The following is a 25,759-nucleotide window of genomic DNA, read 5'->3' as shown; positions in this document are numbered from 1 at the left end:
AGTAATTTTGGAAAACTAGCAAAAGCAAATAAAAACTGTACTCATGTGGAAAAGGAGGAGAACAATGGAAAACATGGATACAGAAGTAGAATATTTTTATACAGTGGTGACATAAGACCTTCCCTATGCACTATGAAGAGGGCTTCTATTGAGCGAGTTGCTGGGCATTTTCTGACTACAGCATAAATTCCAGTTTGTGCCTCCAACTAACAAATGAAATAAGCCTACTGACAACTTTTAATTATGTGATTTGTGCATCTCTGTGTCATATTTTTTTAAAAGCATGGAAGACTCTTTGATTCTAGAATATTATGAGAGAGAAACCTATTCCAATACTTTGCTGACACATTTTAGATTCTAGTTATTTTAAATTACTGAAAAGAGTACAGAGCAAGTGACTGAAACCTGGGGGAAATCTTTATGCCAGTTCAGGCAACAAAGGTGTAGAATGTCTAGATTTGTAGGTCTTAATACATCTGCTTTGTTATCCCAGGTGTATCTGAACTATGCACATTCACTGTGAAAAAATGCATGGCATACATGCGGTAGTTAAAAACTTTTTTCTTCTTCTGAAGATATCCACTGCTTTATGCAAACTGATGATGATGGAACAAAATCATTTGAGGTGAAAACATACTCTTCCTTTATTATTGTTTGCAAAAACAAGTTCAGACAAATAAAACGAATGTATAAACACTAACAGATGCAGACATATTCTTGTTTTCTGGGCTATTCTGAAAGAACACTACTGAATTAAATCTACTAACTTCTTACACATATAGAGACTCTCATTTCCATCTGATTCCTCTAGAAAAAGGTGCTTTTAATATATTCAGTTCTGCTGCCAAAGAGCTCTTGCACATGAACAATTACAGCTAATTTTAACCAAATTGCTTCCTGTGAGAAGTGGACATCATTAAGAAACTTTCTCCATTTCCTCTTAGAAAGAAATCTTAAAGACAGAACATAAAGGTCTTTGTGATACTTTCCGATAAAATCATTAGGCTCACACTACTTACTTCAAAGGGGAGGTTGGAAATCACCTAAGTCTCAGTGGAGCATATAAAACAGCATGCTATGCTTCAAACTACATTAATTTATTAGGCCATGTAATTACTTAAATATGACATATTTTTTTCAAAAAGTAGACTAAATTGTGAAAAAGGCTAAAGTCTTTTGTACCGATATTTAGCTATTACAGCCAATATTTTGAAAAAATTATCAGTTGTTAAAAGTACTATATCCATTGTTAATAATGTAATCATTATAATTAACTGAACATGATTGCCTTAAATCCAGTTGTTAGTCTCAACTAGGCTAGATGCATTATAGCTTGATAATTTCACACAAAGGTAAATCCCATTCATTAAATGGGTCTTCTTTATGTGGGAATAAATTAATTTTAACCATGTTTATTTTTAAAGGATCAGTGGATTCAAATATATATTTTAAATAAATGGCAACTTTGGAATATATATTCACCTATACAAAATCCCCGAAATGACATCTAATCCACACTTATTATTTAACTAATTCATGTTTATATAGAAACTTCTTATTAGGGCTAATAATGGGTCTGACATTAATGAGAAATTAGACTCTAGTTCCTCCCTCCCCTTATTATCCTGCAAGTCATTAGCTTACATTTCTGTTCATACCAGCTGTTTCTCAGTATAACCAACAAATCATTGGCCGAAAGGCAGAGCTGACTCCGTTCATTTTCCAGTACACTATAAAGCAAATACCATCTAATTGGCTTTCTTTACTCATATAACATTTGATTTGGATGCCCAGTGGTTAAAAGAAGAATGAACTGAGAGTGTGTCTTAAGTACTGACAAGATGTTGAAGTAAAACATAAACACAAAATTCTTGGTAATTGTTATTACCAAGTCTAGGCCTAGGGTACAGATCTAGAAATGGAATAACCCATCTGCTGTCCAATGAAGCTCCTCTTCCCATGGGGGATGAACCATGGAATGCCATACAATTGGAGTCCACACAAGCCACTATGTAACTCCTCAGGTCACCTGGGAGACAAATAAATCCAATATCGTACCTTCCCCCAACAAGCTGGGCACTCTGGCTTTTATGAGCTCTAATACTAATAACAATAATAATAATAATAATAATAATAATACTTTATTTATACCCGGCCACCATCTCCCCAAGAGGACTCGGGGCGGCTTACATGAGCCCAACAAAAATACATTAGTAAACAAGAAAGCAAACAAGCAAGTAAAACGCAATACAAATATCATAAATAACATATAAGCAGTAACACACAAGAGGTTTAAAACACTGTGGGAAGGGCCAGATGTAGTAAATTACAAATTTTAAAACACTGGGTGTGAACAGAAGTAGGGTATGTCTAAACGGGGGGGGGGGGGGGGGGTTGAGAGTAATGTAGGGAGATCAATCCAATGGGTAGATAAAGTGCTTCAGAGGACATATTGTAGAAAATTGGTCAGATCAGGGCATTGTTTCCTTTATTCAGGGAAGGCACACTGGAACAGCCATGTTTTAAAGCTCCTCCTAAAGACTCCCAATGTGGGGGCTTGTCTGATATCCTTGGGGAGTTAGTTCCAGAGTTGGGAGGCCACCATAAAGAAGGCCCTCTCCCTCGTCCCCACCAGTCGTGCCTGTGAAGGGGGCAGGAGCGAGAGCAGGGCCTCTCCAGATGATCAAAGAGATCTAAGACCTGCTGGGGAGGCCCTCCTCTCGGACCCACCCCTGTCTCAAGCGTGGTTGGTGGGGACGAGAGAGAGGGCCTTTTCAGTGGTGGCCCCCTGGCTTTGGAATGCCCTACTGAAACAGATTAGGTTAGGCCCCACTCTTCAAGCCTCCTGGACACAACTGAAAATATGTTTTTTTGAACAAGCCTCTGGACCATGATTAGCACCTTACACACTAAACCTGAGGACTGACTGATTGATTCTGTTAGCACTTTATGGCCTAAGATGATACACAGCATGTTTATCCTTGCAGGCTTGCTGCATTGTTGGATTTTAAATCGATAGGCTTATATGTTATTTTATGCAATTAATTATTTGTCAGCATACTTGATGGTGGGGTACAAATAAAGTATTATTATTATTATTATTATTATTATTATTATTATCACAAGACCCCTTAAGAGGTATTCAATAGTGAGAAAAGAAGTATGCAGAGCTCATTCTGCTGACACCAAATGATCCAGACCAATGCTGAAACAACCTTACAAAGTTATACCAAGAAAAACAGAATGAAGAGCAGAGAAAATTCAATCAAAGCAATTCAAATGCGAAGATACACAAACCAAACATTATTAGTATCATTATTTGAAACACAACAAGATGAGTCCACAGGAGACCCTGCTGGCTGTTGTATTGGATCACACGTCAGACATCATCAACATCATCATCATCATCATCACCATCATCGAAAAGAACATCTTGCCAGATGAACATAAAGGCAACAAATGGAAAAGCAGGGGCACAAAAGACCAGTTATTAATTGACCAAATGATTCTGGAGAACTGCAAAAGCCGAAAAACTAATCTTCACATGACATGGATTGACTAAAAAAAAAAGCCTTTGACTCACTCTCACACAGTTGGATCATCAAGTGCCTAGACACCATCAGGATTTGTAAAAATGTTGGCACTTTTATTGAGAATATGATGAAGCACTGGAAACCTGAACTGTTTGTTGGAAATGAAAACTACAGACTTGTCAACATCAGGAGAGGAATTTTCCCCACTGCTTTTCATCATTGCCATGATCCCTCTGTCAACAATCTTACAAAAAACAAACCTCGGCTATCAAATGTCTAAGAAATCTCACAAAATTTCACATCTGTTGTACGTGGATGACCTGAAGCTATATGGGAAAACCGAAACTGAAATCTAGTCTCTGACTAACACTGTCAGAATCTTTAGCACTGATATCAGCCTGGAGGTTGGTTTGGACAAATGTTCGACAGTGGCAATGAAGAAGGAAAAAATCATTGAAAGTGAGGGCATAAATATGCCCAATGGCCAAGCGATAAAGTGTCACTAGCCAAAGGCCTATAAATATTTGGACATTCTACAGCTGGACAACATCAACATGTGAAAACTGTGGTCAGCAAAGAATACATTCAAAGGGTCAGAAAAATTCTCAAAAGCAAGCTCAATGGCAGCAATAACATCAAGGCCATAAACACCTGGGTCATACCTGTCATAAGATACACTGCTGGCATCATAAACTGGGCACAAGCAGAACTGGACAATTTGGACAGAAAAACATTCATAATTCACTACATTGCTGCAGTGATGTTGATCAGATCTGCGCACATCATTCAAAAATACATCACACAGTTTTAGATGCTTGGGAAGTGCTTGACTTGTGATTTTGTGATACGAAATCCAGCATATATCTCTTGTTTGCTGTGACATACTGTGTCTTTGTGTCAGTAAAATAATAATAATAATAATAATAATAATAATAATAATAATAATAAATGAATTTATTACCTGCTTTTCCCTGTGGGTTGAGACAGGATACAGCATCATTATAATAAGGGATAAATCACTATTAAAAGACACTGATAAAATACAGATTAAAATTCACAACTTAAAATCGACCAGGTAGGCCTGCTGGAAGAGATGGGTCTTCAATTGTGTCTTAAATTCATACAGCTGATCTAGCTGTTGAAGCTCTTCCAGCAGGTCCTTCTACAGTCTGATGAAAAGGTCCTTTGAGTGACGGTTGCCAGGCAGGAGTAGACGCCCCCCCCCCCAGAGGACCTAGGTGTGCAGGGCAAATTGTACAAGGGAAGATGGTCCTGTAGGTAACCTGGACCCAAACCAGTTTCAGACAAAACCAAAAAGGGGAATAGCCAGAACCACCTCAAAACCAACTGCTAGAGACATAATTTTAAAAACTCCAGAAAGATCAGAGTGAAGATTCCAGAAGTCTGGACCACGAAGTTATAACTCTTGATCCAGTCACCTTGGCCTCTGATTGGTCAAGCTCTACAGGGAGAACCTCTGGGATATGCACTTACACAGGCCCTATAATACTGGCTCCTGAGTTTAGCCATAGGCTACACAACAAAATCTGAATGTATTTACCAAGTGAAGAGATGCATAGAATGGATTACTTTGAAACTTATCTCTGTCGCTGCAGACCCAACTGGACTTTGTGGTTCAAAGTGCCCAGAAACAGTATTTCCTAGCTGTAACTTCTTAGAACTAGCATTTGACAGTCAATAAAATAAAGCGTTGTTGATTAATTTGTCATCCACACCACATAGTGCCATCTCACTCTCCACTTTCAATGTTATTTTTACCTAGAAGTCCTCAAAAGGATCAATAAGTGTAAAAAAGAAACATAAAAATTACATCCAATTCCTATGACCCAAGACAATCCTGAAATGCTAATTAAGACTGTGGACAGTTTAGCAGCAACTGTAGTACATATCTGTGAAAGAGACAAATTTATGTCTAAAACAGTTTAGTTGGGCCACATTGCTAATTCCTAAAATAAAGCTGAAATTATGTCTAAGTGGCTCAACACCTAAGGGTTTTTTTTCCCGAAATTATTGTGAATACTGCCACACAAAATTATACAAACATTCAAAAAATTGTCGAAGGCTTTCATGGCCGGAATCACTGGGTTGTTGTAGTTTTATTTGGGCTATATGGCCACGTTCTAGAGACATTTACAATTTCCCACAATTTCTCACAGCCAAAAGGACTTTCAAAACACCAAAGGCTCACCAGATCTATGACCGCCTGAAACACAACCTCTTACGAGAGAGAATTCACACCATCCACAAAGAACTCGCAAACACAGACAAGGAACTGCTGCATCTTCATATCAAAATCAGCCAGAAGATGAATTCCCAGGACTGGGACAAAACAGACAACCTCACTTACAGGAAAATGGAGAAAAACATGGCTGTCCACACCAACAGACAAAAACAAAAATTCCACTAACGCCAAAAGCAATAGCCGAAACCAGAACTGGATACATCGCTGACCATCATCAACCTGACAGAGAGACAACTCTCTGAAGACCAAGTATCCATACTAGCGAAAGGAGGAATTTTTGCTGTAACCGCCACCAGGATCCCAGTAGAAAACATCATTGTCAATGTAGAATCAGCAATTTATCGCCTCCCCGAGGAAGAAGCAGAAGAAGTGAGAGGGGAAACAGCAAGGATCCTGAAAAAGGCAAAACTTCCCTCCAGTAACATAACAAGGAAGGAAAGACAAGCCATCAGAGACCTCAACTCAGATCCTGATATCATCATTCTCCCAGCAGACAAGGGGAATGCCACAGTAATCATGAATACAGAACAATACAAGGAGAAGATCAGAAAACTCCTGGATCCTACTATATACAGAAAACTTAAACAAGACCCAATTTCCAAAATAACCAGGAAAACCAACGCTCTGATTAAGAACTCCTCAAACAACAGCTATGTAAATCGGAAGCCCTTCCACCTAGGCTTTATGGACTCCCAAAAATCCATAAGGACTCCACCCCACTCAGACCCATCGTGAGTGCCATTGATCCCCCACGTACGACTTAGCAAAATTTCTTGCTGCACAGTTACAAAGCCATATTGGGCTCACTACACAATACATCAAGGACTCAGCCCACTTCATAGAAAAAATCAGCAATCTCAAGCTAAATACCAATGACAAACTGATCAGCTTTGATGTGGTGTCTATTTACCATGGTCCCGGTAGCAGACACCATGGCACTCATCAACCAGAGGTTCCCAGAAGGCATCACGGCTCTATTTCACCATTGCCTCACCACCAGCTACTTTCAGTGGGACAATGAATTCTACGAACGTAAAGATGGAGTAGCTATGGGGAGCCCTCTCAGCCCGGTCATAGCTAATTTCTACATGGAACACTTTGAAAAACAAGCCCTGGAAACAATAACAAAAAAATCCACTATATGGTTCAGATATGTGGATGACACTTTCACCATTTGGAGCCATGGAGAAGAAGAACTCAACAGGTTCCTGGACAATCTTAACAGCATCCACCCAAATATCAAATTCACCATGGAAAAAGAAAATGAAGGAAGATTGCCTTTTCTAGATGTCCTAGTCATCTGTAAACCAGATCAACAATTGGGACACACCGTTTACAGAAAACCTACACACACAGATAGATATCTACATAAAAACTTCAACCATCACCCAAGTAAAAAAAGAAGGACCATTAAAGCCTTGGCAGACCGTGCAAAAAGAATCTGCGAACCCCACCTTCTCCAAGATTAACTGAACCACCTAAACTGGGCTCTACAGGCCAATGGATACTCCACCTCAGACATCAGAAGAGATGCAAGACCAAGAACAAGCCATGAGAGTCAAGACAAAGATCCACCCAGAGAAAAAGTGTTCTTGCCATACATCAAGGGGACCACTGACCGCATAGGGAAGCTGATGAGGAAACACAACATACAAATTATCTACAGACCCACCAAGAAAATCCAACAAATGCTATGTTCAGCAAAGGACAAGAGAGATCCTCTCACTTCTACAGGAATCTACCGTATACCATGCAGCTGTGGACAAGTCTACATAGGGACCACCAAACGCAGCATTGCCCAAACACGAATCAAGGAACATGAAAGGCACTGCAGACTACTTCAACCAGAGAAGTCAGCCATAGCAGAGCACCTGATGAACCAACCTGGGCACAGCATATTATTTGAGAACACAGAAATGCTGGACCACTTTAACCACCACCATGTCAGACTACACAGAGAAGCCATTGAAATCCACAAGCATGTGGACAATTGCAACAGAAAGGAGAAAACTATGAAAATGAACAAAATCTGGCTACCAGTATTAAAAACTCTAAAATTACAACAGAAAAACAACAGAGGGAAAACAATCAGGTACATGTAATCACCTCTCAACAAAAGATTGCCCCAGGCACTGCCAGGCCATCAAATGCTAATCAAGGTGATCAGTTGAAACATTCACAGCTAGGTCCAGAAGACAAGAGTTCTTTGCCCCACCCTGGTCATTCCACAGATATATAAACTCACTTTCCTAGTTCCAATAGACCTTACCACCTCTGAGGATGCTTGCCATAGATGCAGGCGAAACATCAGGAGAAAATGCCATACAGCCCGAAAAAACCTACAACAACCCATTCAAAAAATTCTCTTATTAGCACATGTTTATATAATTTCTCATCTTTTACCCTCCCCTCCCTGGGAACAATTTATAAATTTTGCTGTACTGATTATGATTGTGATTGACCCTAACTACTAATAACAAGGATAAAAAATCAAGATACTAATGGCTAAGTAGAATACTTTTTCATAAATAGAACTGAGGCTATTAAGACAAGCAATAAAGTCACAAAAAGGAATCCAAACAAAATTCCAAGTCTAAATGTTAGACTAGCTAGGCATTACATTTCTCTTTTTCTCATTATCATAATGTTGCAAATAAACTTGTATTTTGAATTATGAGTGATTTTCTGTTTCTCCAATAATTACAAATATGCAATCACTAAAAATAATTCAGCATTCCTTTATTTGATGCAATATAAGAGGTAATATCCAGTCCATCATCACTGCTTTATCTCTTAGTTCAGAAAGAATAACAATGGATCAATATATTGTCCCACTAATTCTAGTAGGTGTGGTGGTGGGCAGAAAATCCAGGCATGATTAAATGCATACTTCTCTTTTATTGTACTATTTCTAAATTTTAAAAGGGAGAGTTCTAGATTTGTTTTGAACTACAAGAGAAAGTTCTGAATTCTGCTTCCGAACTACGGTTGTTGCTGAGGCGTATTTTGCTGGTTTGTTTTTGGGCTTTGGGGTAGCTAAATATTTTGCAATGGTGCTCACAAGTCTCTTCTTCTCGTGCATTTGAATTTTTAGGTCTAGACTCATATGTCTCTTACATTATGCATTGTTTGGTCCTAACTTGCAAAGATCTGTACTGTCATTTTAACATGTTATATTCTATCAGTCAGGTGATTTTTCTCATGCAAATGTATATATCCTTCTGAACTTTGTGCCAATTCAAAAAGTGTAAGGAAAACAACCATATAAAAGAGATAAGTGAAAGCAAATGTACTGACTACTAGCAGCTAGAGGGAAGTTAAATGATATGTGCATACATTGATTGTGAGTATCCAGAAAAATTCATCCACATCCAACAAAAGGCCACCTGCTATCAGAGTCAGTAGATATTTTGCAAATATTCCAGGGCTGCATTTGGCATCAACTAATAGTACAAGCTATATTACTTCTTTGTAACAATTTTTCAAAGTTGGGTTTTGTCTCTGGCACAGAATTGTAACTAATCCATAATATTTAATTGTGATACACCCCATAAACTAAAGATTTAGATTTCATTAAACGTTAAGAAAATACCTTACCTCTGTCTGAAGTATGGCAGCTCTCTGTTCTTTGGCAGTAAGCGACTCTTTAAGCACTTCAATGTGTTGCTTGCAATCTGAATTCTGATTGCTAAGGGTTTCAAGCTTTGTTTGTAAGGCAAGAAGTTCTGACTCTTTCTTTGAAAATTCCTGCTTTAGCTGGTCAATCTGCAATTGAAACAAAACAACAATTCAACCATTTTAGTACCTTCCGAATATAGAGTCATAAAGACAATAGAGAAACCAACAAGTCAACACAAATTCATATAAGTTCACATATTATTCGCATAAATAACATCTGTTGAGATTGATAAACCTATCAGTGATATTTTATAATGAATTCACAGTATTGTCTTAAAATCAAAACATTCAACAGTCATGGGCTCCAACACTTTAGGTCCCTTTATATGCATTCATCAGATTATGGGAATCTAACATTGAAAAGGCAGAAAGGAAACCTGGTGTCTCCAAATTATAGGGCTGAATGTGTATAGATATGACATGGGTTGTGATCCTTTTAAATATAACTGCTTTCTTTTAAGTTCATATAATGGTGTAGCTGTGACATTTAAAAGAGCAACATCTATATCAATCCTAACCACAATTCAAGACATTGGAATTTAATTGATGGAGGGCAACAGGAGTGTTAGATGTGACCACAATATTTTTAAAAAAATCAATACTAACCATTCAATGCAGTTTTAAACCAGCATTGAAGAAAGTAGTTTAACTATACAGATGGTTATCTAGAAAATCCTGGAGTTTGAGGTCCGGATAGTGATGACAGAAACCACAGAACAGTGATGCACATTAAGGTAGACCCTCATGGGGGCCATCCAATTGGGATTTCCTGGTTTAGCTGTCCAGAGGAATGCTCTTGATGTTGCTGGGGGAACGTTAAGAGGAGGTGTTCATTAAGCTTTTCCTTGATTTGAGTCTATTGGAAGGAGGCTAATAGCCATGCAGTGGGTGGCTTTCACAGTGTTTGACCTTATTTATCTTACAGTTAGCAGCAACTTCCCATAGCACATCAGGGAGGGGGGATGGTAGCTAGTTTCTCAAGTTTATCAACAGGTGGGGGTTTAAGACATCCTGTGATTATTCTGCATGTTCCATTCAATGCTATGTTCACCTGCTTCATGTAAGAAGACTTGTGCCAAACAGGCAGGCATACTCGGCAGTTGATTAAGATATGGCCAGGGCTGATGTTCTTATTAATTCTGGGTCTGCACCCCATGTGCTGCCAGTAAGTTTCCACAGGATGTTATTGTGTGCAGCTACTTTGTGCTTGCAAGTTATGCAGTGTATCCTATATGTTGGTGTTCAATCTGAGATGACACCAAGATATTTAGGATGGAAACAATGTTCGTTAAGAGGAGGTTCTCATGAAGCTTTTCCTTGATTTCAATTTCCTGTTGGCTTCATGGTTCTGTAGGTGGAAAGCACACACTTGTGTCTTGGCAGGGTTAGGCTTCAGATGGTTATCTTTGTAGTAGCTGGAGAAATCTTTCAAGGCATTATTAAGTTGGATTTTGACTGTTTCAAAGTCTTTTGCTTGTGTTGTTAGGCCAAGGTCATCAGCATATATAAAACTCTTTGTGAGTTGTGATTGTGACTGATCATTAGTAAAGATGTTAAACAAGGTCAGTGCAAGAATGCTGCCTTGGGGTAAACCATAATTTTGTCTCCTCCATCAACATTTCCTGTCTTGAAATTCCACATAGAAGCTGTGGTTTTCAAGGAGGATCTGGACAGTTTTTGTAAAATCATAGTCCCAGGTAATATGGTAGACTTTCTGCAACATTTTCTTATGTTACACCATGTCATAGGCTGCCATAAGGTTGACAAAAACCATTCTGGTAATGCAACCTTTCTCATATCCTTCCTCAATGTACTCTGTCAGATTAAGAATTTGGGCTGTCCAGTTTTTCCCTGGTCTGAAATCTACTTGTTGTGCAATAAACTGGGTTTTAATAACAGGTCCAAATTGATTTAATAGCATCCTCTCATATACTTTATATAGATGACACTAGAGCGAGATTGGGCAGTAGTTCCTGGCATTGGAGGCGTCTTTACTGGGTTTTAAAATGGCAATTATCTTAGCTTTCCTCCATAGTCTGGGAATCTGTGTGTGTGCCAAGCATTGATTATAAAATTTCAAAAGCCAGTTTTCAACTTTGGGGCCTAAGTGTTTGATTTGTTCCATCATTAAGTCATCTAGGCCAGGTGCTTTACCAGTTTTACATCTCTTAATAGCTTCTTTGATTTCTTTCAGGTATAGGGGAGATGACAACTGGTGGGTTTCAAATTCTTGCACCCTGTTGATTTTTACCTTTACTCTGCTACAGTTGGTTTTCCCATTCTGAATTAGCTGATATGCCATCTGGTCTGGTGTTACATTTGCATGTCCACAGTTGACCAGAGTGTCACTAACCAGGTATCTCAGCAATTGCCAGGCTCTTCGGCTACCCTTCGACATATCAAGATGTCGAAGCAGCTCTATCAGGTGGTCTTTCTTAGCACCTGATAGAGCTAAGATAATTTTTGGCCTGCTGCTATAATCTCATTGTTGTATGGATTCTCTTGAAATATCTATGTATTTATAACATTTCTACCCTGACTTTCTCTGCCCCGGAAGGGACTCAAGGCAGCTTACACTTAGGCAACTATTTGATGCCTTCCAAAACATTTTACAATTAAAAAAAACATTTAAATACAATTATAAAATACATTTAAACATATAAACATATAAAATAATGCCTTCACTGTTAACCACATTTTCTAAAGTCATTCTGGGCCATTCCAATAGTCATTGCACATAATTCCAATTTTATCTATTGCATAGGATCTTCAAAGGTCTGATCAAAAAGCCACATTTTTACTTTCTTATGGAAGATCAAGAGGGGGCTGATCTAATATCCCTGGGGAAGGAATTCCACAGCCAAGGGGCCACCACTGAAAAGGCCTATATCTTGTCCCTACCAGTTGCACCTGGGAAGGAGGCGGGACCGAGAGCGGGGTCTCCTCAGATGATCTTAAGCTCCAAGATGATTCATAGGAAGATATCCATTTGGAAACATAGTCTGAGATATTCTTGTAGCTGGTTTAGCAATTCTTCATTTAGGCTTGTTAAGTAGCTTGTGCAACAACCTCTAGGGATTGAGAGCCTCAAGGATCATTTCAGAGCTTCTACAAACAGGTCACAGCCTTCTATCAATGGTTCTATATCAGAAATAGCTGCTTCCAAGTTCCCTGTAAACTTTGTTCAGTTAATTTTATTGAAATTATATCTTCTGCAGAAAGGGACGCTTTTTGGTCTTCCAGCTGCATATGCATGGCAGCCTATTGGTCTGTGTTGAATATTAGGTTGAGTATTTGTAAATCCAATTTACAAATAAGAAAGTGATATGTGATCTGGACAACTGCATTTATTCAACTTATACAATCTCCCCCGACCCAACAGGGATAGGAAAAACAGAAACTGTGTATGCCAAGATTATATGCGGCTTCCTACTGTTGACTGACCTGACCTAGTCTAGTCCTAAAGAATGAATTCCAAAACTCCCAGCAGCTGTTTGTGTTTGTGTTTTTTTTTAACCGAACCAACATTGTTGATTTGAGACAAGAGCACATCCCCTTTTCCACACATTAAATTGAATAAGTTCAGACTGGCACATTGCAGTAGCCAAAAAATTGAGTTCTCACTGGTGGAAGATATAAAGAAGTACCCTAGTATTACATTTTGTTCATAACAACAAAGGTTGTCATCTTTCAGATATTTGTTACAGCTGTCAAAAATCCTTATTTCAGTTACCAAAATTACAGTGCACTTGACCTCACATTTTCCACAGCTTTTTCTAAGGATTGTAAGCACACACACACTTAACTGAGGAATGTGAAGTTGTGAAACTGCTGTATGTAAGAGGATGCTGAAGACATTTTCTCCATTAGTAGGATTCAGTTTATCCCAAAGCTACAGTCTGAAAGACTATTTAAACATGGAAAAATATCCAACAAATTCTGGGTTTGATCACAAGTTTATAATACCTAACTCACATGTTCCAGATTAGGAAGGTACAATATTTATCATCTGCAATACTACAGAGTCATATGTTATAGGAAAATATTTCTTACAGGTCCTGCACTGCTTTATTTCAGCTCACCGTATGAAATGGATTCTTTTAAAATCATATCCAAAACACATCTTACATTATTATAAATCTGCTTGCACATTTGGGATATTTATAGTACATAGCACTTTCACTTTTCTTCATGAGATCTGTGCTCTTCATTGAATAATATACTAGACATTTTTTTAACCTTTGCCCATAATTTTCAAAATTAACTAGCTTTATAAATTAACAAAGCTTTTAAAAAGAAAGCTCTACACACAGATTCATAGGACTTCATCAGATGGGGAAAATTGCCTATCCTATGACACTTGGGCCTCTCTTCAGGCACGGAGTCCACCAGATATCATCAAATGACGATCTACTTCCGGGGGGCTTCATGCCTGAAGAGAGGTCCAAGTGTTGCAGGAGGCAGCATCGGCTTCCTGTGTTGCATAGAAAACAGTGAGGGAAACTGGGCAGTAACGCTTCCCTTTGTGGGATAAGGTGAGGAGCAATGCGGGTGATGAGGGGCAATGGGTTCTTCATGCCCCATCCTGGGCCACCCCAGGCCCTGCAGGATTTGACACAATCCATTGTGAATCCCCCCCCCCCCCATTATTGCCTGGATCAGAGACCTCAATGTGATAAGGTCCATAGTGTAAACTGGGAATCAAGTGAAAGAAATCTATAAGAAAATCAAGAAAAAGTATATACGATTTGGATTCATAAAAATAAGAATGCTGCTTTCAGAAACAAAGTAAGAAATAAATGTGAAATAATATTCAACTTACCCAAAAGCATATCACCTTTAATTTTCATTTAACAAATGGCAAATATCTCCCATTAATTTATCACAAAACTGCCAACCCATTATAAATAATTACAGCTACAGAGCCACAATTGAACTTTAAAAAAAAATAAGGTGAGATTAATTCCACACAATTGCAATGGAGAGAAAATTTAAACCAATTTTAACTCTGCAAGATGTGTTTTATGAATCTCATATGGTCACCAGACAAACGCACTGCCAAATATCTTCTTAAACCTAGTTCTATAAACAATCGGTCAAGAAACATGTTTCATTTTCACTGCAGATATGCTGTGCACTATGCTCATTAACAAGCATCTCTAATTAAATGATTTGCAACTGGAAGAAAATTGTACCAGGCACATACAGCAAAGAAAGTATCTAAGGTAAGTTAGGACAGTTAGACTTTCTCCAGTTAATTATCCAATGATTGCAAACAAAGGGCCAGGACTTTTAAAAAAGAAAGCAGATTGTATTGTGCTACACTAAGTGTCATGGCCAAGACTCAAGACTCTGAGGAAGAGGATGATCCTCCAGCTCAATGTGCAAATGGGAGAAATCATCTCAGATTGATAAAAAAAAATACACTGCTAAGACAGCTGGGACAAATAGAGGAAGAGACACAGCTCCCAAGCAGAACAAAGGTGTTCAATGAGGTTTCTTGCCAAGCGAAAGCAAAAACTCTTTTAATAAGGCAGCTGGGTCAGCCAATTTAAGAAAAAAAAACTCTGACCTGTTCCCTGTTGGAAACAACTGTCTGATCACCAGTTCCAAAATGGTGCACCTACAATTCTACTTCAAATATCTGAAAACCAGACCTTTGACTGACTGATAACCCTATTTGGCTCTTGGACTGGTTTTTGACTTCTCTCCTGTGCATCCTTTCACAAGCAAACCCTTGCAGGTGAATATGTTTCAAGAGACTTTGTTTAATTTACTGGTCTTGTCTTAGCTGGAGTTATCTGCAAAGGCCTGGAGTTAAATTGCTTCCTCCCCAGAAACAGTGTATATGTGCACACATGTGCCAAAACCTGATCAGGACAATAATGAAAATCCTATTAGTCACATTTTCCAATTCACTGCTTATTTATTCCATTTTTGCAGATGTTTCTTTCTCCATCTACAGATTGAACATCATGTTTCTTTAAAAGAAATAAAGGGACCAAAGGCATTTCTTCCTGGCATTCCCACTAATCAGGTATCACATTTCTATACAGCCAGCAGAGTGAAGGCAGAAAGAGCTGCCCTCATTCTGAAACGGCTTTATATCAATTTCATTTACATGATGCAAGCAGGATGTCAAACCAGAAGAAAGGAAGTGTTTTCTGTTTGATTTCTTTCACGGCAAATTTCTTCACCTTTTTTCACGAGACCCATGAAACAATTATGGGAATGAAAATGAGCACATCATGGAGAGAAATGTGTTAGTAGATTCAGGACATGATTTGACTTAGCACTCTAATTTATATGAAGCACTGTATTATAGCCTATATTCTTGAAACTAATTTTGGTATATACATGTACATATCTTGGCTTGTAGCCTCCCCCTTCTCACTGTGGTCCATTGCACCACAGTACCATTGCGTATGTATATTCAGAGTTTCTCTGGAATTGCTTATAGTAAGGTATATGAACTGTTACAGGAAAGGGAATTTTCTGGAACTAAAAGGTTGCTCAACCAGCAATGCAACAACAATGATTAACATGTTTACACAACATGAAATATGGTTTCAAGTTCTTGACTGAAAAACAAAGCAATTCTTTAAACTATATGAAAAGTTTAGATTATGTTATTTTATTTTATTTTTGCAATAATGAAACCTAAGAGTAGACCTAAAAATAATGGGGCCATAATACAGAATTCATGCTTGGATGATAGCTAGGGATATGAATAATAACTACAAATATTGTCACCATCAATGAAAATATTGCAATACTTAACCAAACTTGTTGAGACACTAGACCAAAAACTCACAAAAGAGTGAAAAGACAGTCTTGTTTTTTCCTTTCACTTTCATTGTACAAACATTTTACATAACATACAAAAAACATGTTTTTTATAAAATCCATTTTGGACAAAATGCAATGTTTCTGCATTAAAAAAACTTATATAAAGCAATGCTTGGGAAATAGTTTTTCTCTTAAAAAGTTACAAAATGGAATAAGAACAAAAAAATCCCCACATTATTTATGCAGAAATAATGGAAACAGCTCAAATGCTCGTATTTTCAGTATTGACACAGCCACATCATATGGTACATATGTAGAAAATGCCCATATTAAGAAAAACAAATAGAAGTACATTGCAAAACATGAATGTATTCCTATATGAAAAGAAATTAAAAAACGATGTCTTAAAACTCAACAAAATGTGATAAAATGTGAGTATGATTCAGAGACACGTAAGAAAATCAAGGGACTTTCACACCTCTAACTGCCCAAAAATTCTGGAAAATTCTTGTCAGAAACAAACTAAATGAAATTATCTTAAACTTTTCTGCACATACAGGCTGTAGTCAGGTGATAATGGTAAGACAGGGAAATGAAAACAAAGGGGCTTTGCTAATTTTGCATTCCTACTTCAGCAGCCCACGTTTAAGTGGATTGTGCTGGGTCATAATACATCAAAAGAGATCTGAGCACACCATTTCTAGTTCTTGTAATCCTGCTTACCCATTCATTTCCAGTGTTGCCATATTTCTGCAGAAGTCTAAAATTTTAGACTGAGTAGACCTGATTCACCTTCACCAAAAATGGTGCCTTAGAAGCTCTTCTGCATTGCCTTCTCTAATTTTAAAGTTTTTATCATGTTGACCATAAAAAGTCTACCACAAAAGGCCAGTACAGTAATATATGTGGACTTGTTATTGGCCTCTAATTCATCCTCTAAATCAGGGGTCCTCAAACTTTTTAAACAAAGGGCCAGGTCACAGTCCCTCAAACTGTTGGAGGGCTGGATTATAATTTGAAAACAGCATGAATGAATTCCTATGCACATTGCACATATCTTATTTGTAGTGCAAAAAACACTTTAAAACAATACAATAATTAAAATGAAGCACAATTTTAACAAATATAAACTTATTAGTATTTCAATGGGAACTGTGGGCCTGCTTTTGACTGATAAGATAGGATTGTTGTTGTTGTGTGCTTTCAAGTCATTTCAGACTTAGGTTGACCCTAAGCGAGGGCTGGGTAAATGACCTTGGAGGGCAGTCTCTGGTCCTCGGGCCTTAGTTTGAGGACACCTGCTCTAAATAGAAGGTATTTATGAGATATAGGCTTCTAGAGAAATAAGGATAATCTCCCAATCTGCCTTTAACTGATATACATTACATTTTCCCCCTTTTGAAATACAAAAAATTCTAACCTCCCCATCACAAGAGTATTATAACACCTAGAGTTGTTGACCATGAAAGGAGCCTTGTTCTACTGTTTGCCATCAATCAGGACTTATATTTATCAGAGTTCCTTATCAGGAACCCCAGGTTGGACAGATGGGGTATAATAAGATCTCTTTGTTGACAGTCATATAAATATATTTTCCACCTTTAAAGTTTCTGTGACGAATGGCAGAAGTAGTATCTTTTGCTGCAAAACTCGACTGTCAGAGAAAGGACAGGCTGATGACAGAGGTTATGCAGACTTTCATCAGAATGTGACATGACTATCAAAAGGTTGATCAGATGGCTGTCACAGAACAATTCCATATGTAACTATCTTTCTCTCAATAACCACATTATAACACTATTACACTTTCCTCTCAAAATCCTTCCAACCACCTCTACAACATACTGAAATTCCAGACTATTGATATATATATGACCTTCTCTGGGGAGTACAACTTGGAGGAGAAATACTTTGTGGAAAAAGAAAACAAAATAATTTTAGGTTTACCCAATTTTTTAAAGTAAATATTAGGTGCATCTAATATTTAAAAGGTCATTTATGACTCTTCCAAAGTTCTCAAACTTATGCCTAAAGTGGATTGTATTCATTAAATTTTAGAGGCTCCCAAACATATGATGTATTTGCGATGTGAATGAACAGCTGCACATTTCTATTTTCCCCATTGCAGCAATCTATACATCAGTGGTTGTTTTACACATGCATGTATAATTACTCAGCAAGGAGAGATAGCAGAAAACTGATGACAGGCATGATTTTTATGTAAAGGATTTAAATATTCTCATTCTATGTCTATTTAATATGGTTTTTCAAGGGAAATGTCCTCTCACTGGAAAACATGATCCATAGTAGTTTAACATGGCTCAAACAAAAATTGCACCTGGACATAGTCCTAGAATATAGGATCCAGGTAAATTAGAATGAAAGGTATGTACAACTCACATACTTCACAAGAAAGTTTTCTCAGTTACTACCTTCTTCAAATCAAGAGCCAAGGCAAAAACATCACTCACATGTAAAAATAGGGGGGGAAACAGATGTAAAGGCTTCCATGTTACTATCTGATTTTACCTTATTTTTCATGAACTTCGAGTGACTCTTGTAAACTTCTATTTGTTTGATTTCCTCTTCTCTGTCTTCTGTGTTCAGAACTCCATTCGTCTTCAACATCTGTATTTCATCTTCAAGGTCTCTGATATTACGTTCCAGTGAAGCTATTTTTGTGTCCTGTTGTTTTTAGAAAAAGTGTTGGTATGCAATTAATATACAAATCGTTGAAGTGAAATGCACAGACAAAAACAGCTATAGAAGAACAGCAAAGCAAAAAAGGACTGTTGGTATAAGGAGCTATAGCTGTTTCTGGTCTAATTTGCAAAGCAGGTCATGTATACACTCGTGCATAAGTCAGACTCATGTATTAATCAAGTACAGGTTTGGGGATCAAAATTATGGATTTTGATGTGACCCATGGATAAGTCAAGGTCATTCCACAAAGGGAAAAGGGCCAATGCTACTCCAAGGGACCAGTCACTCCTGGCTGCTGATGCATTTTTCCAAAGCGGCATTGTGGTGGAGAAAATAGAGAAAGACAGTGCTTCTTTTGGGCTCTTCTGGGACAAGCTACATTTTTTTATTTTATCACTCTACTCAAGAGAAGGAGATGGTTCCTTTTCTGATAAACATTAAGGTACAGTACTTACATTATGGATAAATTGACTCAAACTATAGGGGCAGGTGACAATTTATTTGAGTAAAATGATACATGAGTATATACAATATTATCAATAAGGCTAGGCATAAGTTTCTTTTGCCTTGCTATTATATCTACTAGGCCTTCTGAAATACCTTTTCTCCACTACAGTAATTTCTGGAAAATCTATTATGAAAAACTATCATGTATTTAATTACATTATTCTAAGCAAAGCCAAATTAACCATTAGATAATACCACCATAATACCACCATGGAGCATGCCATTCAAATGGAAGGGAGCACTGCATTGCATTTAGTGGTGTCACAAAGGTAGGTGTTACCCAATGCAGTAACTCATGGTGTCACTCCCACAGGAGGGCATGCTATTTAGAATCATAGCTACTATAGGCAAAATCAGGTAGCAGTGACTGAGAGCAGATGGAAGAAGTGCCTCCCTGGGATAGTAAGAGAAATAACGAAAGGTCTGAAAGGGCTCAGACCTAAAAATAATACATTTTTGCTTAAACATTGCACAAATTCTTGTGTCATCCCCCTCTGTTGATGCCACATGGTGTGATCTTCAAGCCCCCCCCCCCCACACACACACACACCACTACTAAAGCCATTCAATGCATATTTTTTATTTCACTTATTGTATTTAGAAATCTTATTGTATTCAAGATTTATTATGGAAATCTTCTTGAAAATATTTTATTCTATTTATTCAGTTGAAAATATTTGAGCTGTAACATCTGTGAACAAGACAAATCTCTCTTTACTAGATAAAGGACATTATTAGTGGATCCATATCTAACTAGAGGACTAGTAATGGGGCGAAATGATAACTGCAAGAGATATGAAAAGTTGCAAAATGGTCATAAGTCGTGCGAAGGAAAAAAAGAAAAAAACACATTCTATTGGTGACAATATGTTTGGGAAACCCTCTTTACAGGCCATGAAAGAGCCGTGTTAATTCCAATATTTTAAATATATATATTTCATTGACCTTTTGAAATCCCACTTTTGAATACCTGTAGGTACTGCTGAAGGTCGTTCAGATTATTCTACTCCATATACTTCAGCTATTGTTATTTTTGTATAAAGACAGTATATGAATAACAAACACTAAAACCCCTACGTGCAATTTATTTATTCATTCATTCTTATACTCTATTTATATCCCACCTTGTTCTACCCCGAAGGGGACTCAAGGCGGCTTTACATATGGCAACTATGTGATGCCTTTAGACAACAGACAGTTAAATACATTTCAGTTAAAATTTAAAATTAGAGTTAAAATGCACATTAAAAAATATAAACATTATAATCATTATTAAAATCATGCCATCTACAATTTCCATCAAGATGTATGTAGCCAAGTTCTTCAAAAATTATTGATGTATGGTATATTATCTAGAATTTATTGCTTTAGGTTTGTTAATAATCCAGAAAGTTTCAGAGCTACTCTGAATAATTCCTCTTCCTAAGTTTCCCAGAACACGACAAGATACATCCAATATTGTAATAACATAACATAATTACATATTTAGATAGATAGGTAGAAATACACACACTTTCCATTGAGAGTCTCCCCCCTGGAGATAAGGTGGAATATAAATTAAGTTTTATTATTATTTCTTTTTATATTCTGTTCATATTCATTATATTTTATTTTACACTAGACTGGATCTCGAATTGTGTGAATAGAAACCTGCTAACGCAAGATGTTTTTCACATCATTTCTTCTCCCTTTCAGCTTCCTATCTACTCTCAAATGCCTCACTGTGAGATAACAGGACCATCCTGATCAACATCAGCTATGACAGTGAGCAGTGAGAGGGGGAAGCTACCCAAAGCTAGAAACAAGTGTCCTGAACCAACAAGGTTGTGGTTGCATAGTGTATTTCCATACTCAGTTTTCAGGAGGGTTTGCCTTGAATTTCTCTCACTCTGCAGACTTGCAAAATCTGCTTCTGAAAGTTGGAGAAACCTCCAGAATGGTATGGCATGTGATAGGGAAGAAACAAAGAATTCAGGGAGCACACCACTCCTCTGTTGTGTCAGCTCCACTGGCTGCCAGTCCACTTCTGAGCATAATTCAAAATGCTGGTCTTGGCTATAAAGCCCTATATGGCTCTGGCCCAGCTTACTTGTCCAAACGTATCTCCCTCTACGTTCCACCTCGTAGTTTAAGATCGACCAGGGAAACCCTGCTCTTGGTCCCACCAGCCTCACAAACACATTTGGTGGGGACGAGGGACAGAGTCTTCTCAGTGGTGACCCTCCGCCTGTGAAACTCGCTCCCCAGTGAGATTAGGTCGGCTTTGTCCCTCCTTTCTTTCAGGAAGAAACTGAAATTATGGTTTTGGGACCAGGCTTTTGGACAGCAGGCATGACAGTACTTTGGATGTTGAACTGGACATGGCTATATGATATGATTTGATAATAATGTTTTAAACTGTTTTTAAGTTACTGTTTTATTTATCATTTTAAATTGCTGTTATATTTGTCATATTTGTTGCGGCATCAAATTTTTGCCAGTGTAAGCTGCTCTGAATCTCCCCTTGTGGGTTGAGAAGGGCAGGGTAGAAATGTTGGAAATAAATAAATAAATAAATAACAGAATTCAAGTCAGATCAGTTTGTATGTTTTTTCTGTAGGAGAAATCTCCTTTGCATTTAATTTATACTCTGTCCAAAAAAACAAAGTCAGATGCATTAATGTATGTATATCATCATCATCATTATATATATCCTTATTTATAGTTTAAAGTGAGCTTTTGTATCCCAAATCTAGTAAAATTCATCTGATATCTACTCCAGTACTTGACCCATTACCCTTCTTGCATTTAATAACCCACAGTTTACTAGAAACCAAGAAATCTTATTTGGCTTTAACAGTGGAGAGGACATCCAGGAGTGGCCATATCCTGCTACAGATATCTATCTCAAATACAACACAATCAACAGCTGAGAAGATAGAAGACCCTTCCTAATCAATAGAAACATCTTTTTGAACCCCCTGCATTCTGTAGGTGGACGATTTTAATAGATATCTAATTGTAAGCCTAAACCCAGTGAGATTGTCAAAAATATTGACTCAGCAGTATGCCCAAAGGTTGCCTGGGCAGGGATATTTCTTCAGGAGTCAAGGCATACAGAGATAAATGTAATTATTATATCAGGGTCATGTGAGCCTTGAGATATTGTTGAGCTGCAACTTACCCCTGCCTGGGAGGGGGTTGGACTGGATGATCCCTGTAGTCTCTTCCAACTCTATGATTCTAACTCCCAGTAGTTCTGACCAGCATAAGCAAGGGTAAGGGAAGCTAAGACTTGCAGTTTAACAACATTTGGAGACAATTCCCATCCCTACTGAATGCTAATAGAGAATTCCGTTTTCAGAGTGTGGGCTCTTGCACAACCAAAACAATAGTACCCATTGCAGAAGCTTGAAAGAACCAAAAATCTGCAAAGAATATTTAGGGGTAAACCCTTTAAAGAGATGGAATGTAAAATAGATGAACAAGGATTAAACATATCCAATGTGGGCAAAGCAAAAATTAATGTGATGGGAGAAGGGAGAATTCTAAGACAGGAAGGCTAGCATCCCTCTGGATTTTATTGCAGATTCTTCTTGTGCATACTAAAATCCAATCTCAAGACCAAAGAGTTCCAACAAAATGCTTAAATGTGTCTGATCGCTATTTCTTGCATCCGGGTTGATAATAAACATTAGTCAAATGTGCTATTACAATGAAGTGTAAACAGAATGTCCATCCTGTAGAACAGGGGTCCTCAAACTAAGGCCCGAGGGCCGGATGCGGCCCTCCAAGGTCATTTACCTGGCCCTCGCTCAGGGTCAACCTAAGTATGAAACTACTTGAATGCACACAATAACAACAACAATCATATCTCATCAGCCAAAAGTAGGCCTACATTTTCCATTGAAATACTAATATGTTTATATTTGTTAAAATTGTTCTTAATTTTAATTATTGTATTGTTTTAAAATGTTTTTGCACTATAAATAAGATATGTGCAGTGTGCATAGGAATTCATTCATTTTTTAAAAAAATTATAATCCGGCCCACCAACAGTTTGAGGGACTGTGACCTGGCCCTCTGTTTAAAAAGTTTGTGGACCCCTGCTATAGAATATGGTCTATATAGTTTGGATATAGCAGACATTATTGATATTAAATTTTCTCATTTAAAAATGGGGTTAATTAATCATTTGAACACTTCTAAGGTAAAAGATAAATTACAATGTGTTGTCAAAGGCTTTCATGGCCAGAATCACTGGGTTGCTATAAGTTTTTCTGGAACATGGCCATACAACCCAAACAAACTTACAGCAACCCAATAAATTCCAACATTTCTCATCTTCAAATCTTATATTTGTTTAGAAATATGTACTTGGCAATTGTACATACAATAATATCCTCCATAACTGATGCACAATTTTGTTCTGTGAATCAAACAAATTAAGTATATATGATATAATCAAACACCTCATAATAAGACATTGTAATTGCCTGCCTTTTTTCTTTTCTGGTGTTCCAATCCAGCATGAAGCAGAGAAGAAATTGTAAAGAAATTAATATTTTTAAGCCTTGAGGCACAAGACAGCCATACTCTAGTTTGACATATGCTACATGGGCACAACCACACAAAGCTTCAATGGGATCTTCTAGCCAGGGTATTTAAGCTTGGAGAAGAGAAGACTGAGGGGTGCCATGATAGCTGACTTCAAAATCTGATGTGGAGTCAGGCTTGCACAACCTGCAACCCCCCCCCCCCCTCAGATGTTTGGGTCTCCAACTTCCAGAAGCTCTAGCCAGCTTCTAGGGAGCTTAATGATCAAGAATTCTGGGAGCTAAAGTTCAAAACACCTGGAGGGCCACAGGTTACAGTAGCCTGATGCAACATGACTGATTGCTGCTGCTCCAGAGATGAGAATATGAATTAATGGATTCAGATTACAAAGAATAATTTCTTTACTGGAAGAGTTGTCCCACAGTGGAATAGACTGTCTCACAGGGTGGTGAAGTCTCCATCTTGGGAGTTTTAAACAGAGGCTGGGCATCTTTAACGGGTGTTTAAGTTGTGTATTCCTGCACTTCAGTAGTTTGGCTAGATGGTCCCTGCAAAACCTTCCAATTCTAAGATTTGACAATTCTATGATTCAATGGATCCAGCTTGAAGCCACAGCATGGACCCCATAAAGCTGATATAAACTGTCTTACATCAAAACAGTGCTCTACATGGCTTTATGTACTTTATCATCATTGTTGTTATTGTTGATTTTTCTTTCTAATGATTAGTCAAGGAAGTTCAACATTCAAGGTAGAATTTGAATGTGATGCCAAAAACAGTCATAAGTAGTCAAGTAAATATTGAGTGTCCTCAGGGTATGCTCTTTCTGTTAATCACTTTTAATGAACATGAAACAGATTACGTGACAAAAAATGAACATGCAGTCTTGAAGAAATTAATTAACAAGAAGTAAAAAAGAAGAAATAGTTTTTAACATTGTGACCTTATTGCCCAGGACCCAAGACATGGGAGTCAGATGGGTCTCATGCTCCATAAGAAGTCTCCTAGGAGTTTGCAAGAGGATTCAAATCATTTAAAAGAAGCAAACCAAGCAGAGGTTTAAGAAGAGGAAACAGCCTATGGGAAGGTGTTCTTCAAGTATAAGATAATAAAAGCACAGAGAAAAGAGAAAATCAAAGGAGAGCCTCATGCAAAGTGTGACGATCATGACTCTGTCTTTGTATGTGTTCATACTCAAGTCATGAAAAGGTCTAGACTGAGGTTTAAAACTAGAAAGGAAAGGGTCGTGCAAAGTAAATACTAAGCACTACACACTACAAACTCAGCTTCTCAGCAACAGTGCTGTCACATACCTGAAATATCACAGCTGGATCAATACATAAAGATGGTTCTTTCTGCAAGAAGCAAGGTAAAGCACAAAACAATCCATTCACTTAAGAACTTTTGATAAATCCCTTTCCACTCTGGAATATGAGATAGTTTTCTAGCAATTACTAATATAATTCTCCCCCGATCTTGAAATAAATGAATAGAAATGAGCTTTTTTAAATCTTCCACTCATTATAATTGGGCATGAGCAGGATCAGTTCCTCTGACTTCTTGTGTCAATCTTATGTGATCACCCTATATGCCTTTTTACAATAAATGTTTCAAGGATTTTTATTGCAAGGAGAATCTGGTGCAAATTAAAGAGAAACCACAGCAAGGAATCTAAAAGAATATCTCTCCAATTCTTAAGAATACCTTTCTTCTAGTTTTAAGGAATAAAAGTATGAACTAAGTGTTAACT

General features: G+C 37.6%; 1 protein-coding gene across 18 annotated transcripts in view; it reads right to left on the bottom strand.

Annotated features, from left to right (window-relative positions):
• The window catches only part of ERC2 (ELKS/RAB6-interacting/CAST family member 2), a 691,106-nt gene that overhangs the window by 476,305 nt on the left and 189,042 nt on the right, over window positions 1–25,759 (bottom strand). For all 18 annotated transcript variants that reach the window (XM_067463537.1, XM_067463536.1, XM_067463539.1 and 15 more), the window contains 2 exons: window positions 18,793–18,948; window positions 9,394–9,561 (listed from right to left, as the gene is read on the bottom strand). In XM_067463537.1, the coding sequence (XP_067319638.1) occupies window positions 9,394–9,561; window positions 18,793–18,948 (324 nt within the window). The remainder of the gene's footprint in view (window positions 1–9,393; window positions 9,562–18,792; window positions 18,949–25,759) is intronic.

This window comes from Anolis sagrei, chromosome 2, assembly GCF_037176765.1.
Source record: "Anolis sagrei isolate rAnoSag1 chromosome 2, rAnoSag1.mat, whole genome shotgun sequence".
In the NCBI taxonomy this organism is placed as follows: domain Eukaryota; kingdom Metazoa; phylum Chordata; class Lepidosauria; order Squamata; family Dactyloidae; genus Anolis; species Anolis sagrei.
The sequence above is the reverse complement of the archived record's forward strand: the minus strand, read 5'-3'. Positions and strand labels throughout refer to the sequence as shown.